Source organism: Amblyraja radiata, chromosome 5 (genome assembly GCF_010909765.2).
Source record: "Amblyraja radiata isolate CabotCenter1 chromosome 5, sAmbRad1.1.pri, whole genome shotgun sequence".
NCBI lineage: Eukaryota > Metazoa > Chordata > Chondrichthyes > Rajiformes > Rajidae > Amblyraja > Amblyraja radiata.
The window spans coordinates 56,079,231-56,094,147 of NC_045960.1; the positions used below are offsets into that span (position 1 = coordinate 56,079,231).

Here is a 14,917-nt window from a genome sequence, read left to right on the forward strand (position 1 = left end):
CTCAATGTTTAGGCTTGGGTTTATTATTGTCACATGCACAGTGAAAAACTTTGTTTTGCATACTCTCCAAAAAGATGAGATATATGATACACAAATACAAGATCAATAGCCAGAGCTAAAGGGAAGGTGCAGAGTGCAGAATGTAGTTTGGAGCCTTGTAACATATCAGTTCCACAGCCAAAGTCCAATGTTTGCAATGGAGTGGAGGCTAATCTGGCAGAACCCCATTTTATGGAAGGATTATTGTAAAGGCTGATAACAGAGGGGAATAAGCTGTTCTGCTTTTGAGTGATGGAAGCAGGGAGAAGAAGGAATGACCAGAGTCAGGCAAGTCTGATTATGTAGGCAATGGTAGGGAGTCTGATCTGGGTGATGGACGAGGCTACATCCCCAACTCTGCATTCTTGGGCAGATCTGTTCCCAAACCAATATGTGATGCAACCCGGCAGTATTCTTTCTATGGTGTATCTGTAGAATTTCGAAAGAGTCATTGGAGATATTTCCTCAGCCTTGGTTTTGAAGCAAACGCGTTTTGAGAATGACACTAATTTCTTTGTGATTTTTCGTTTCAGTCTCTAAATCCCCTGCAAAGAATTCAAAGAAAACGAGAAAGCGTACTTTAGGTGGGGAGAACGATGATGGCACAGGGCAAATAAAGAAAAAAAAGGCGCATCCAAACTATTTTGTATCTATACCAATAACCAACCCAAAGGTAATAATTTTATGTTATAATTGACTTTGTTACAAAAGATATGCAGGAAGTTTAAGATCAATGCATCGGTAATCAAGTCTTTAACTTATTAACCTGTTCCAATGTGTTGAGCCGAGCATGGGTGTTCATCCGTTTGTCTCCAGAACATCTAATGTGAAAGAAAGTCCTTATTAATTGTATTGTAAAGAGTGCAAATAAGTGCATTTAAAAGAGACCAATAGGTAGCAACATGGAAATCAGTACCCCGTTCCTGCTTTCCCCCTTGATTCCGTAGCAACCACATCCTGTGAATGAAGAATATGTGAGATAGACTAGCATATGACGTTCTATTCAAATTTTGTGATTGCTCAAATGATCCACAATGGCCTGTTTTGGTTATGCATATTCTTTAGGAATTCATGTGTTTCTACTTCTATCATGTGCACTTCTGTCATTCCGCTTAAATTTTTTTTTAGTGCTTTTTATTCTCAGGGATAAGAATTTCAACAATCACAAACAAGCACCATTAATAACTTCCCAACTTTAAACTTGCTATTTTGACCCAATGCTGGTGTATTAATCAAAGTGGCGCTGCAGTAGAGTTGCTGCCTTACAGCGCCAGGGACCCGCATTAGTTCCTGACTACGGGTGCTGTCTGTTTGGAGTTTGTACGTACTTCCCGTGACCTGCGTGGATTTTTCCCGGGATATCCAGTTTCCTCCCACACTCCAAAGACGTACAGGTTTGTAGGCTAATCGGCTTGGTAAAATGGTAATTTGTCCCTAGTGTGTGTAGGATGGCGTTAGTGTGCGGGGATTGCTGGCCAGCGCGGACTCAGTGGGCCGAAGGGCCTGTTTCTGTGCTGAACATCTAAACTAAACTGAAGAGAATCATGGATGTTCTGTTTTGAATCATGTTTTGCATGTTCCAGGAACTGAAAGCATGGTTTAAAATCATTATAAACAAGATAATGATTTATGTTCTTGGAAATGTTTGATATGTAGTAAAGACAGTGTTCTGTCCATAACTTTCTTCTCACTTTAAATATGCCAATAATTTGCTGAAGCAGGGCAACTCATGGCATGTTAATTTGGTGGTTTGTTTCCCCCCCCCACCCCCCTTTTAGTTTGAAACATTTTGCATTATATACATGACTGTCCGAAGGGGGGGGGGGGGGGGGGGGGGGGGTGCGTTGGGTGTGGTCACACCCCCCCTTTTTTCCAGAATAAAAACAAATCCCGAGAAAAAATAAATATAATTAGAGCAGTGTTTCCACTTTGAAGGAATTTACGGGAAATTCTGGTTCCGGCCTGCGGGATGATTTGAAAACAAATATTTGCGACCTGCACAGTTGGGGGAAGCTGGTGACGCGGTAGCGACATAAAATGACTCCGTCTCCCCGCGCGTGCGCAGTGGGCGGGATTAGACTCTGCCATTTTCAATGCATTGCCTCGACGACCCGGGCCTAGTTTGGATGAGTGGGACCGTAAAATATTGCGTTGCGTTGCGGGAGGGGGAGTATTTTTTTTTTTTATCGGGGGTGTTGAACTACCCGCGAAGGGTCCAATCTGACCCCGCGGGATGATTTCGGGGAAAAAAAAGAAGTGCCCGCTTCTCCGTTCCCAGGGCTGCGGTATCTCCCAGCATGGTGCAGCGCCTCCATCCGCGGCATCGGAGCCTTGTGGCCATGGAGCGGGTCCGCTGCCGGCGGGGGGGGTCCGGGGAGACCGTTCTCCCGTCGCCGGGCGGGAAGTGCGAAGGACTGACTCTGAACAGTAGTGGCAGCGGCCGTGACCCGACACCAGGCGCCGTTTCTGCTGGGTCCACGCCACTGCCCTCCCCCCCCCCCCCCCCCCTTTTCTCCAGAGATACTGCCTGACCCGCTGATCCCCATTCCCACCTCTATTCAGTCCTCACAGACATCCCCTGAGCTCCCCTCCCCATCTACCCCCCCCCCCTCCCCCCCGATCTATTCATCCTGCACTGATCTCCGTATCCACCTCGCATTGATTCTCCTGCCATCCCCCATCCATCCTACACTGGTCCCCCTATTCATCCTGCACTGACCCCCTTTCCCATCCATCCTGCACTGCTTTCCCCATTCATCCTGTACTGACCCCCCTCCATTTATCCTGCACTGATCTCCCAATCCATCCTGTACTGTCCCCCCCCCCATTTATCCTGCACTGACCCCCCCCTATCCATCTTGTGATGATCTCCATTCATCCTGCACTGATATATACCATTCATCCTGCACTGATCTCCCCATTCATCCTGCACTGATCTCCCCATTAATCCTGCACTGATCTCCCCATTAATCCTGTACTGATACCCCCATTGATCCTGCACTGACCCCCCCATCCTGTACTGTCCTCCCATTCATCCTGTACTGACCCCTCCCTCCATCCTGCACTGATCCCCCCCATCCTGTACTGTCCCCCCATTCACCCTGTACTGATCCCCTCCCATTCATCCTGTACTGTCCCCCCATCCTGTACTGATCCCCCCCTTCCATCCTGTACTGATCCCCCCCTTCCATCCTGTACTGATCCCCCCCCTTCCATCCTGTACTGATCCTCCCCTTCCATCCTGCACTGATCCCCCATCCTGTACTGTTCCCCCCATCCATCCTGTTCTGATCGCCCCCCCCCATTCATCCTGTACTGTCCCCCTCCATCCATCCTGTTATGATTCCCGCCCCCCCCCCAGAGCGAATATTAGCATTGATAATGGAATGCAATCAAGTGTGTTTTAATTCCCAATGTTATTTGATTTAATCCATAAAGATGGATCATTAAATTGTGCACACGTGAAACATTAAAACTGCAGTGTTCGATTGTCACAGCTACCGTTGACACGTTATTACGGAATTCATTTTAACAGCAAATCAGTGCTCTTAATTTCGAGTATCAGTACTGTAGTTATTTATTGAGCAACATTCACAACTATACGTTGGATTTATCCAGGTTTTTACTTCTACAGTTGGTCATATACATCACGAATTTGGTCAGGAGATATTTCAGTTGAATATTCCAAAATCCATGGGCGACAGGGAGTCACCACGCATCACGCCGCGTCACGACCCGACCACGACACGCAACCTCTTTTCAGGCTCTAGCCGAAAATGTCACCCAAGTGGGACAGGCCTTTCACTCTGCGAAACTTGAGGGCAAGGCTTTCGAAGGCGGCGTCGGCGGAAAACTTCTCCCTGGCCAGGTTATCGATCACCTCGGGCTCAAGTCCGCAGTGCTCGAAGAAACTGTCCAAGCTGTGGCAGCTGATGTCGGAGTGCGAGCGATGTAATCCACCTTCATCAACCTGCCGCTTGAGTAGCTCCTTGGGATGACCTGTTGCTGATTCTCGTGGAGCTGCTGGTGTGATTACTTGTGCACCCTGGGATGCTGCTGGTGTGGTGACTGGTGCTTCCTGGGGTGCTGCTGGAGTGGTTAGTTGTGCACCCTTGGGTGCTGCTGGTGTAGTTACTTGTGCACCCTGGGGTGTTGCTGGCGAGGCCGCTGTTTCACCCTGGAGTGATGCTGGTGTAGTTACTTGTGCACCCTGGGGTGCTGCTGGTGTGGTTACTTGTGAACCCTGGAGTGCTGCTGGTGTGGTTACTTGTATACCCTGGGGTACTGCAGCCTCTGTACCCTCTGCTAATTCTCCCCCTTCCGACATTGCTGCTCCCGTTGCCAGCCCCCGCTGCTTGTTGCCCGGCTGCTAGAGCCGGCCAGCAGCCGCAGGACCAGGCTGCCACTGCCCTTGAACCGGCGGGCGCTGCTGGTGGCCGCCGCTCCCCGCATGAACTCGCATTTCTGCCGGTTCATGACCAGCGAGTTGGGCCTGAGTCGCCTCTTGGAGCTGGAGCGATGCATGATGTCAGGCGGGAGCAAGAGCTGCCCGCTCTGCTGGAGGCCAGGTAAGTCTTCGCGTTGCTGCTGGCCCCGCTGCCGCTGCTGCTGCCTTCCTCGGGGGCAGAGCTGCCCAAACCATTTGGCTCCACTTTGCACCCCCTCGCCGTCCGGCTCTTCAAGTACTTGGCCTTGTCGGCAGCCAGTCTCACCACGGCGCTCTGCCGACCCCGCCTGTCCCCCTCCTATTTGACTGCGGAGGTAGCTGGGACCTTTAGTCATGAGTCTGAGCGGCAGAGAGACGCTTGCCTCGGGCGGCATGCTTGCAGTGGGTGCGATCTCACTCAGCATCTTACTTTGATCCAGCCAACGAGGACAAACACGTTTTCTCATCCACAAAGAAGCAAAGACCAGGACTTCCATGCAATCACCTGTCTGCAATCACCTTAATCCACATTCACTATGACTTTGCCCATAACTTGGACAAAGTCGTGACTAGGTTTGCGCAGTTACATTCTTGGAAAATGGAACTGGAAAACATGAATTCTGGCTAAATGGCAATATATGCCAGTCTGCCACGAGTGTCCGTCGCCTGCATCACTACACCAGGGCTTCCATGAGCAATGACAGGCTGTCTGCACTCACCTTAATGTACATTCACTATGATTTTGACCATTACTTGGACAATGGTGACTAGGTTTGCACAATTACATTCTCTGAAAATGGAACTGGAAAATGTGATTTATGGCTAAATGGCAATATATGCTGGTCTGCCAAGAGTGTTGTCCAAGTCTGTGAGAGGAACCCTGAACTGTCTGCGAATCCCCTCACACTTTGGGAGCCCAAACAGGGCACTGCAAGAAGAGGTAGAAGTAGGGCCACCTACGTCAGTGTACTGCGGAACGACACATGTTTTGACAGCATTAACAAACTGAGGACTACCATGCTAGATATACTGGTGTGAGGTGCTATATTCGTGGAACCAGGAATGGCATATAGGCTAAGGCCAACAAATGCCTTTGCATTAGTAGTAAGCAATATACATCCAGGAGCACCTGAATGATTATGCAGCATCATGCCAGCATGTTTGATTGTTTGGTAAACTATATGATGAATTCCGAAATTTATGTATATTATATATTTTTATGTTATGTAATCAAAATCAAGTATTATAAATTCACATTTCAAATGGTTTCACAGTTCAGTAGTACTGATTTTCAGTATTCCATAATGATATTTGAGAATACATGAGGTTGCATGCAAAACACTGATTTTCAAAAATCCGGTTTCCATTGCATAGTACGTTCCATTGCATTTAAGTGAGAAATACCGATTTCCCTTACAAAATACTGATTTTCAGCCATCAAAATACGGAAATGCACGGTGAAACTGGGCAGCTCTGCAATTATTAATCTTGACTCCACCAAATTATTTCTGAAATATTGGTCATAAATTTGGTGCAAAAATGCTCCAAAATAAGGCTCAGAGTGCAACAGAGATCATCTAAAACCCCGGCTGCGAGGGACTTCACACTCGTGATGTGCGCTGTGCCCACATTACTTCACATAAAAGTTTTGTAATCCTGCCATGCCACCCCCCTTTTTGAAAAGCTTTGTATGGGGCTGATATATCCCTGGAACAAATTACTTGACAATGGAGTATCTGTCACCTTGGTGAAAGGTAGGACGAGCAATCTATCTTGGCAATCAATGTGGTTAAAGACAGAAATAGAAACAGGAACAAGGGCAAATTCGAGTCAAATTTAAAGCATACAGACAAATAAAGAGAGGAATGAGTGAAAAAATTGAAACTAAAATAAAAACAAAAAGGGAAGAAAGAACCTGTTGGAATAAGTATTTTGAAAATGCTCCCTTTCAAAGAGGCTTTCGTGCATTTATATAATGCCATCATGATCTCTGGATGTCACAAATTTTATTTTGCAGTATAACCACTACTGCAATCTAGGAAACACCACGGTAAAAGTGCATCACAACCCGTCATTAACAACAAGGTGATAATAACCAGGTAATATTTTTCATCCACAGACAGCTACCATGCCTTAATTATTACTTTTAATAATTTGCGGTGAACGGATTTTCTTAACTCATCACAGTTGTTTTGATGAAGCTATGCCCATAATCATTGTAGGGTTGGGAATTCCAAGATTCAGGCTTAGAGACAGTGAAAGAATGGCAAAATAGTTCAATTTCAGGTGGATGGAACACCAAGAGGTCCAGGTTCATCGGACAACTCGGAGCATCCTGCCTAAGGGCCTGTCCCACTTACAATGGAACAATGAAATTCTTACTGGCTGCAGCTTTACAGGCGTATTAAATAAAACAACAAATAAATCTATATACTTTTAAAACTGTGTGTGTGCGTGCACGGCATTTTGCCTTTGAAACATATCTCCTCGAAAACCAAACGCAAAAACGTGGTGATTTTTACAATTTCGGTAGGGATTTAACTCCTTGGTCAATTATTTCCCCAGATTTTGAATACAATTTTTCACAAAACTCAATTTTTAAAATATAAACGCCGCTCGCCAGCTGCTGACGTCACAATGCCCACATGGCCACCAATCTAGGCCCACCTGCGTCCTGGCCCCGCCCCCCCGCCGCTGTGGATTAAAGGCGCAGAAATATCGAGAAAGTTCTGCAGAACAAAGATTCTAAAGCTGCGTTCCGCTATAGCTTCTTTGTTCTACAGATCGCGGGGCAGCTACTCCTCACACGCTGAACTTCTCCTCATAAGTTCCGCTGAACTTTCTCCTCACAGCCCGACTGCGCACCCCTCACATCCCCTGTGCGCTCATTCCAGCTGTGGTTTTCCAGAGAGTCAGAACCCGGTGCTTCTTTCCCCCCCCCCCCCCCCCCACTCGCTTGCATTTGGCTCTCTGACTCCTCCCTATTCTGTGTTCCTCTCTGTGAATGAGCAAGTTCTGCAGATCCGGAGGACAGGTGAGATCCTGGGGAAGTGAAGAGGGGGAGTGGGGGAATTGAGGGAGGGGAGGGAGAGGGGGAATGGGGGAGGTGAGGAGGGAGAGTGTGGGAACAGAGGGAGAGGAGTGGGGGGGGATAGGGAGTGGGGAATAGATTTACTGCCCCATCGCTCTCCCTCCCTCTCTCCCTCTCCCTCCCCACTCTTCCCCCTCTCCCCCTCCCTCCACACTCTTCCCCCTCTCTCTCCTACCCCATCTCCCTCCTGCCTTCCCTCCACCCCATCCCCTCCCTTCCCCCCCCTTCCCTTCCCCCCCCTTCCCTCCCCCCCCTTCCCTTCCCCCCTCTTCCCTTCCCCCCTCTCAGCCCTCTCTCCTCCCCTCTCTCTCTCCTCCCATCTCTCACACCTCTCCTCATCCACCCTCCCTCCTGCACCCCTCCACCCCATCTCCCTCGGTCTCTTGCCCTTCTGTCTCTGCCCCTTTCTCTCTGTCTCTCCCCATTCTCTCTCTGCTCTCACTCTCTACCCCCCCTCCCTCTCTAGACGTGCCTGTGAGTTGGGGGCTATGCGTCAGTGGATAGGGCGGTTATGGGGTAAAAGCAGCAAATGAATAATATTAATATAATATCAAGGGGGGTAGTTAGCATGTGTGGGGGGGGTAGTTAGTGTGTGTGACGCCGCATGCCCCCACCCCCCCCTCCCCCGCAACCACACGTTGGGGGAACAGACCCAACGGGTCTGCACTTGGTCTAGTATACAATAAATAAATCGGTTACAATGGGTAAACTAGACAGTAGTAATGCAAGTGGTTACTGTGGAAGACCTGAGATCAGCCTTCCTGAGAATGAATCCATTGAATGCAACTGTTACGGATAGAGTCCCTAACCTGGTCCCTCAGGACCTTTGCGTTTCAGCTGGCAGAGGTATTCCCTGACATCTTTAACCTCTCATAACACCATTCTGAGGATCGCACCTGTTTTAAGAAGACCACTATTATCCCAGTGCCAAAAAAAAGTAAAGTAGCGTGCCTTAAAGCCCGCCATCTAGTGGCTCTGTCATCGACCATTGTAAAATGCTTCAAGAGTATGGTGATGGTGCACATTAACTTCAGCCTGCCAGTCAGCCTTGATACACTGCAGTTTGCTTTCTGTTGCAACAGATGAATCAGCACCTGCCCTCTGCCACTGGATCTGCAACTTGCGGCGTCACCCACACTAACCACCCACACACAAACTAACTACCCCCCCCTTGATATTATATTAAGATTATTAATTTGCTCCTTTTACCCCATAACCGCCCTATCCACGGACGCATAGCCCCTAACACGCAGGCACGTCTAGAGAGGAAGGGGGGGGGGGGGTGTAGAGTGTGAGGGCAGAGAGAGAATGGGGAGAGACAGAGAGGGAGGCAGAGGGAGAGGGGGGGGTGGAGGAGAGGGAGGGTGGAGGAGGGGGGAGAGATGTGAGGGGAGAAAGGGGGAGGTGGAGGGAAGGGGAGGGAAGGAGGTAGGGGAGGGTGTGGAGGGGAAGGAGTTTAGGGGAGGGAGGGAGGGAAGGGGGGGTGGGGGGAGAGAGGGAGGCGGGGGAGGGGGGGAGAGAGGGAGGGGTGAGGGAGAGGGGGTAGTGAGAGAGAGAGAGAGAGAGAGAGAGAGAGAGAGAGAGGGGCGGCAGCTCACGGGGGGCCGAGCGAGGCACGGAGCGATCTGAGGACAGTGAAAAGCAGCGGGGGGACCAGCCGATCGTGGCTTCTGCAAAGGGAAGCGCACCCACCAGCGTGACAGAGCCGGGCCAGGGGGGGGACAGATGATCAGGCCACCCCGGAGAGGAGGTCGTCCCCTGTGACGGGTAGAGAGGAAGGGAGGGAGGAGAGGGGAGGAGGTGAGAAGTGGAGGGGGGGGGGGGTGGAGAGAGACAGAAGCGGCTTGACTCTCTGGGAACCCACAGCTGAGTGAGCGGGCAGGAGATGGGAGGGGCGTGGCTTCACGAGCTGCGCCGGCAGTGAGGAGAAAACTTATTTAGCGTGTGAGGCGCTGCTGACCTCGAGATCTGCAGAACAAAGATCCTATAGCGGAGCTGAGCTGTAGAGTCTTTGCTGCAGAACCTTCTTGATCTTTCTGCGCCTTTTGAAGAATGGGGGGGGGGTGGGCTAATGTACCTCGTGGAAAACTGCGCATGCGCGTTGACAGCCCACAAGGAAAGGCATTGTGAGGTCAGCAGCTGGGCAGTCTTTATATTTTTTTTAAATGTCAGTTTGGTGATAAATTTTAGTAAATATCTCAGGAAATAATGGACCAAAGTTATAGAGGATTGGATTTTTGAAATCATAAGGAAAATTTCTACCAGAAGATGTAAAAAAATCACTGCTGTTGTAACGTCAGCAGCTGGGTAGAGGTCAGATTTTTTAAAAAAAAGGTCAGATTGGTCAAGAATTTTAATACAAAAGTCAGGAAAATAATGTACCAAATGTACAGAGGAGTGGATTACTAAAATCCCAAGGAAAATCTCTACTGAAATATGTAAAAATGTTCCCGTTTCGGCGTCTGGTTTTCGAGGAGATACGTTTCACATGCAAAATCACACACACACACACACACACACACACACACACACACACACACACACACACACACGATACACTTGAATAATTTACAATAGCAATTTAACCTACCAATACACCTTTGGCATGTAGATAGAAACGTCATACTAAGTACTAATTTTCTATTTTTTCTTGCTATAATTGAAATATATTTCCAAACATTTTTTAATCTTTTCCTACTTGTTTAAGATTATAGGTGGCATCAAGGCTGTGCAAGACCTTGTGGTCCAAACAGATGAAAGGCTATCTAAGGCTATGATACCGATCTCCTGTCTTCATATCACAGTTCTTGTGACATACTTGGCAAGTGACGTGGAGGTGAACAAGTGAGTGCTGCTTAAACATATCCTTGTAATGAATACCAAACTGGCCAAAAAAAATCAATTGTTACATTTACAATAGCATTATATTATAGTTTTTAGTACTACATTATCCCACATCATGTTATGTGTGGGCCCTCCCAAGTTATTTACTCATGTTATTTATTTGTCATATGAATTTGATATGAACCACATCAATGGAAATCTTACTTGCTACAGCTTACAGGCACATTGGATGTAACAAAAATAGCAAGAATGAATCTACATCAATTATTTGTTACTCTAAGTAAACCAATGCAAAAAATAAATTACTTTGGGCAATCTTGGTAGTGTAAAGTCCATCGTGGTTCAGTGCTGAGGTAGGGTTGTGGTCATGGTGGTTCAAGAATGTGGTGATTAATGGGGAAAAAGCTCTTCTTGAACCTAGAGTTAACAGTTCTTAGGCTCCTGTTCCTTCTTCCCAATAGTAGTAGTGAGAAGAGAGCATGTTGACATTTTGACGATCTTCCTGAAGTTCTCTTTGCTGGCGAGGAGATCCATATTCATTTTGGACTTGCGAATGTACAATGTAGACTCCTTCATCCTTGAATTTCCAAAACTGGCCATGATGCATCCAGTCAGTATACTGTCTACAGTACATTTTAGAAGTTTGATAGTGTATCTTGCGACATTCTAAATCTCATTAAACTTCCAAGGAAGCACTTAGGCCGAAAGTCCTGCACTTGTGAAAAATGAAACACAAAGTGTTTGCCATTCTCTAAGATGGTGGATTTGATATCTCTAATATCCAAAAAAACATTAGCTTCTGGTTTGAGCCCCCACAACACTATACTTCAATGCAAAATTAGTCACAATACTCCAGATGTCGTTTATTGCAATCTGAATGAGCCTTCCTCATATTTTGAGACTGACTTCTTGTTCCATTTTTCTTCACTGGGAAAACATTATCTCGACCCGAAACGTCACCTATTCCTTCGCTCCATACTGCCTCACCCGCTGAGTTTTTACAGCATTTTTATCTCCCTTCGATTTTTCCAGCATCTGCAGTTTTTTCTTAAACATCTCTGTATTTATTTTCCCTGCCAAACCCCTCTAAGAATCTTGCACATTTTAGTGTGGTTATCGAAAATGTGTCTAGAATTTCACTTTCGTGACCCATGTCTGGGAACTACTTGAAATTTGGCACAGATTTAGATACAATATAATTGAGAAGGAAGTCATAACTTGTCAGTGCCAAAAGTTGCAGATTAATTAATTAAGCTAGTTAGAAAATGAGATCGAAAAAGTAAGCGCCGTCTAGTGTTCAATGCTCATATCACCCCATGGGGAGCCTAATTCCGTGATGCTGTCTATTTAAACCATATATTATTATACTATATATATGACGTGAATATAATTGGAGTTATATAATTATATATAATTATATTATATAAATAATATAATGAATATAATTGTGAGTGTGTATTCTGAATGAAACTGCCGCAGAGGTCCGGCTCCTGAACCCGCCTAATTCATGGGTGAGGGCAGTTCCTGGGGGTTCCCCTGTTTACTGAACCCCACTGACTGCCAGTGGGCAGAGTGGGGGTCACGGCCATAGTGGGAATGGGGCAGTGCCAGGCTGGGGCAAGGCTAAGGCATCTTCCACTGAGAGGAAAATGCCTAACCCTAACTTGCTCCCCTTCAAGAGCTGCCACGACTGGAGCCGCTTTGGGACCAGCTGCGGGCTCCGTACGTGTGGCTGCCCAGCGCGTCCACCTCGGCCAGCATGCCCTACTGGATCATCATGGTGTTGATGGTGGGGGGAAGCACTGTCCTGTACGCCGCCCGGGCCGCCTTCAGCACCGCCATAGCGCCGGCTCCGTTAGTCCGCTTGCTGCAATACTGGCCTACCGACAGCCCGACCGACCCTTCACAGCATCCACCGGTCTACCGACAGCCTGACCGATCCTTCACAGCACCCACCGGTGGGCCGACAGCCTGACCGACCCTTCACAGCATCCACCGGTCTACCGACAGCCTGACTGATCCTTCACAGCATCCACCGGTCTACCGACAGCCTGACCGATCCTTCACAGCATCCACCGGTCTACCGACAGCCTGACCGATCCTTCACAGCACCCACCGGTGGGCCGGCAGCCTGACCGATCCTTCACAGCACTCACTGGGGCCTGACAGCCCGACCGACAGACTGACCGACTGACCGACCGACCGACTGACTGACTGACTGACTTCTGACTGACTGACCGACTGACTTCTGACTGACCGACCCTAATCCTAACCCTAGCTCTACATTTTTATTTATCATTTATTTAACAGTTCACATCATAACTTTACAAAGATAAATCAATTGTAAAACAAAATTATCAGCAAGGTTAGCATTACCTTTATTCCTTCGAAACCTTGCTATTGTTTTGATGTAATTAGGAGGCAGCCATGATCCCAGAGTGCTTGCTGCCTAGCTACCATGAAACAAAGCGCGTGATTGATCAATTGGCATCCGATGCAATGTCAAACGTGCATTGATTGGATAATTACTACTTGGAAAATTGGAGGTTTTTCTCACATTTTAAAAATATGTGCAGGTTTTGTTCTTGATGAGTTTCAGGTATGATTTCTATAATATTTTTACACAATATGTCAAATTCAGGTCGTTACTTGATTTGGGTCACGAACTTAAACGAAAAAGCAACTCGACCCACAGCCTATATTGAGAATAGAAGCCTTATATGCTTAGTCTGTCATCCTATGACAGACCTGCCATTCCAGGAGCCAGAATTATGAATATTTACAGCACTTTCTCTGTAGCTGCACTCCTTTTTATAAATAAGGAAACCAAAATTATGCATTATACTCCTGACGTAGTCTCACCAGGGCCTATATTATTTTAGTGAGCCATCTTTACTCTTGCAATAAAAGCCAACGTGTCATCTGCCTTCCTAATCTTCTGCTGCATCTACAAATTAGCACTCAATGACATATGTACAAGGGCACCCAGGTCCCTTTGAACATTAACATTTCCCAAACACTTATCATTTAAAAAAAATTCCCGGCTTCTCTGCTGAAGTGGATAATGTCACATTTTTCTCACATTGAACATCTGCCAAGTTGTTGCCCACTCACTTAATTTAAGTAAGTTTATTGGCCAAGTATTCACATACAAGGAATTTGCCTTGGTGCTCCGCCCACAAGTAACAACATGACATACAGTGACAGTTACGAATGACTCCGAAAACACTAAACATTAATAATAATAAGACATTAATGATAAAACACCATTGATCAAGCATGTGAACCAACAAAATACCAGATCAAAGGGAGGCTACAGATTTTTGGCTGTTGAGTAGAGCAACTACTCGTGGATTAAAAACTGTTTTTATGTCTGGCTGTGGCAGCTTTGACAATCCAGAGTTGCCTTCCAGAGGGAAGTGATTCAAAGAATTTGTGGCCAGGGTGAGAGGGGTCAGAGATTATCTTGCCCGCTCGCTTTCTGGTCCTTGCCGTGTACAGTTCATCAATGGAGGGAAGGTTGCAGCCAATAATCTTCTCTGTTGATCGGACGATTCGCTGCAACCTCCAGGTGTCGTGCTTGGTGGCTGAGCCAAACCTCGGAGCCTCCATGCATCCTCATCAGAGCTCACATTTCCATTGATTTTTTTTATTAACTAGAAAGTTTGCACATAAGTTAGCAGGCTGTGATTTACCCTTGCATTTCATGCGTTAATGTGAAAGTGAAGAGACAACCTGATTTGAAGGCGTAGAAATGTCAACTTAATTGGGGTCCAGGCTTATGGCATCTGATTTATGTACACCCAGTACTTTCAGTCGAGCCCCCATAAATATTATTAAATTCAAATGAACCAGTCTTAGAGAAAAAAATCTTTATGAATAACCTCTCTGTAGAAATCAGATACTATTGTTCTTAAGAACACAGTCTGCCTGTTTCATTGCAGGAGGACTCTGAAGAGAGTTGCTTTGAACATTGGCAAGTAATTAGTTCCATTGATACATGTGCAACAGTATTAAATAATGTAACAACTACCAAAACTTCAAGCCCTTTGAAACCAGCCATTGAGTGTGGGACATCCTAGTTTTGTACCATTGTAACCATGCAGAGGAAGACAATAAATAAATGTCCTTGTTAACTGGCCCTCACCAGCATTATTCATTACATTACTGTGGAGGTATGGTTACTTGTCAAGTGATTTGTGTACTTTTGACATGAAAAAAAGTCGATATATGGATGTTTGTAAAAATGGAATCAACTGATGCCCACTGCACACAAAATGACAACATCCCCAAGTCTCCTCGATATATTACAGACTCCCTGCCTGAAGAAAAATCACCAGCAAAATAAATTGTCATGCCTCAATTCTCAAACGCATGTATTCTTCAATTGTGCATTCATGTTGCAAATAGATTTTCTGTAACAGTGGGAAACACAGCCATTCTTATGGTGTTTTGTTGCATGTTATTGAGTATTTAAAATAAAATTTTCCAAATACAGGTTTTTAAGCATCTCAAGC

At 46.6% G+C, this 14,917-nt stretch overlaps 1 protein-coding gene across 1 annotated transcript in view; it reads left to right on the plus strand.

Annotated features, from left to right (window-relative positions):
- Positions 1-14,917, plus strand: part of akap7 (A-kinase anchoring protein 7) — a 148,562-nt gene that overhangs the window by 40,880 nt on the left and 92,765 nt on the right. Inside the window, exons 3-4 of the mRNA XM_033021276.1 lie at positions 573-712; positions 10,264-10,400. Coding sequence (XP_032877167.1) covers positions 573-712; positions 10,264-10,400 — 277 coding nt within the window. The remainder of the gene's footprint in view (positions 1-572; positions 713-10,263; positions 10,401-14,917) is intronic.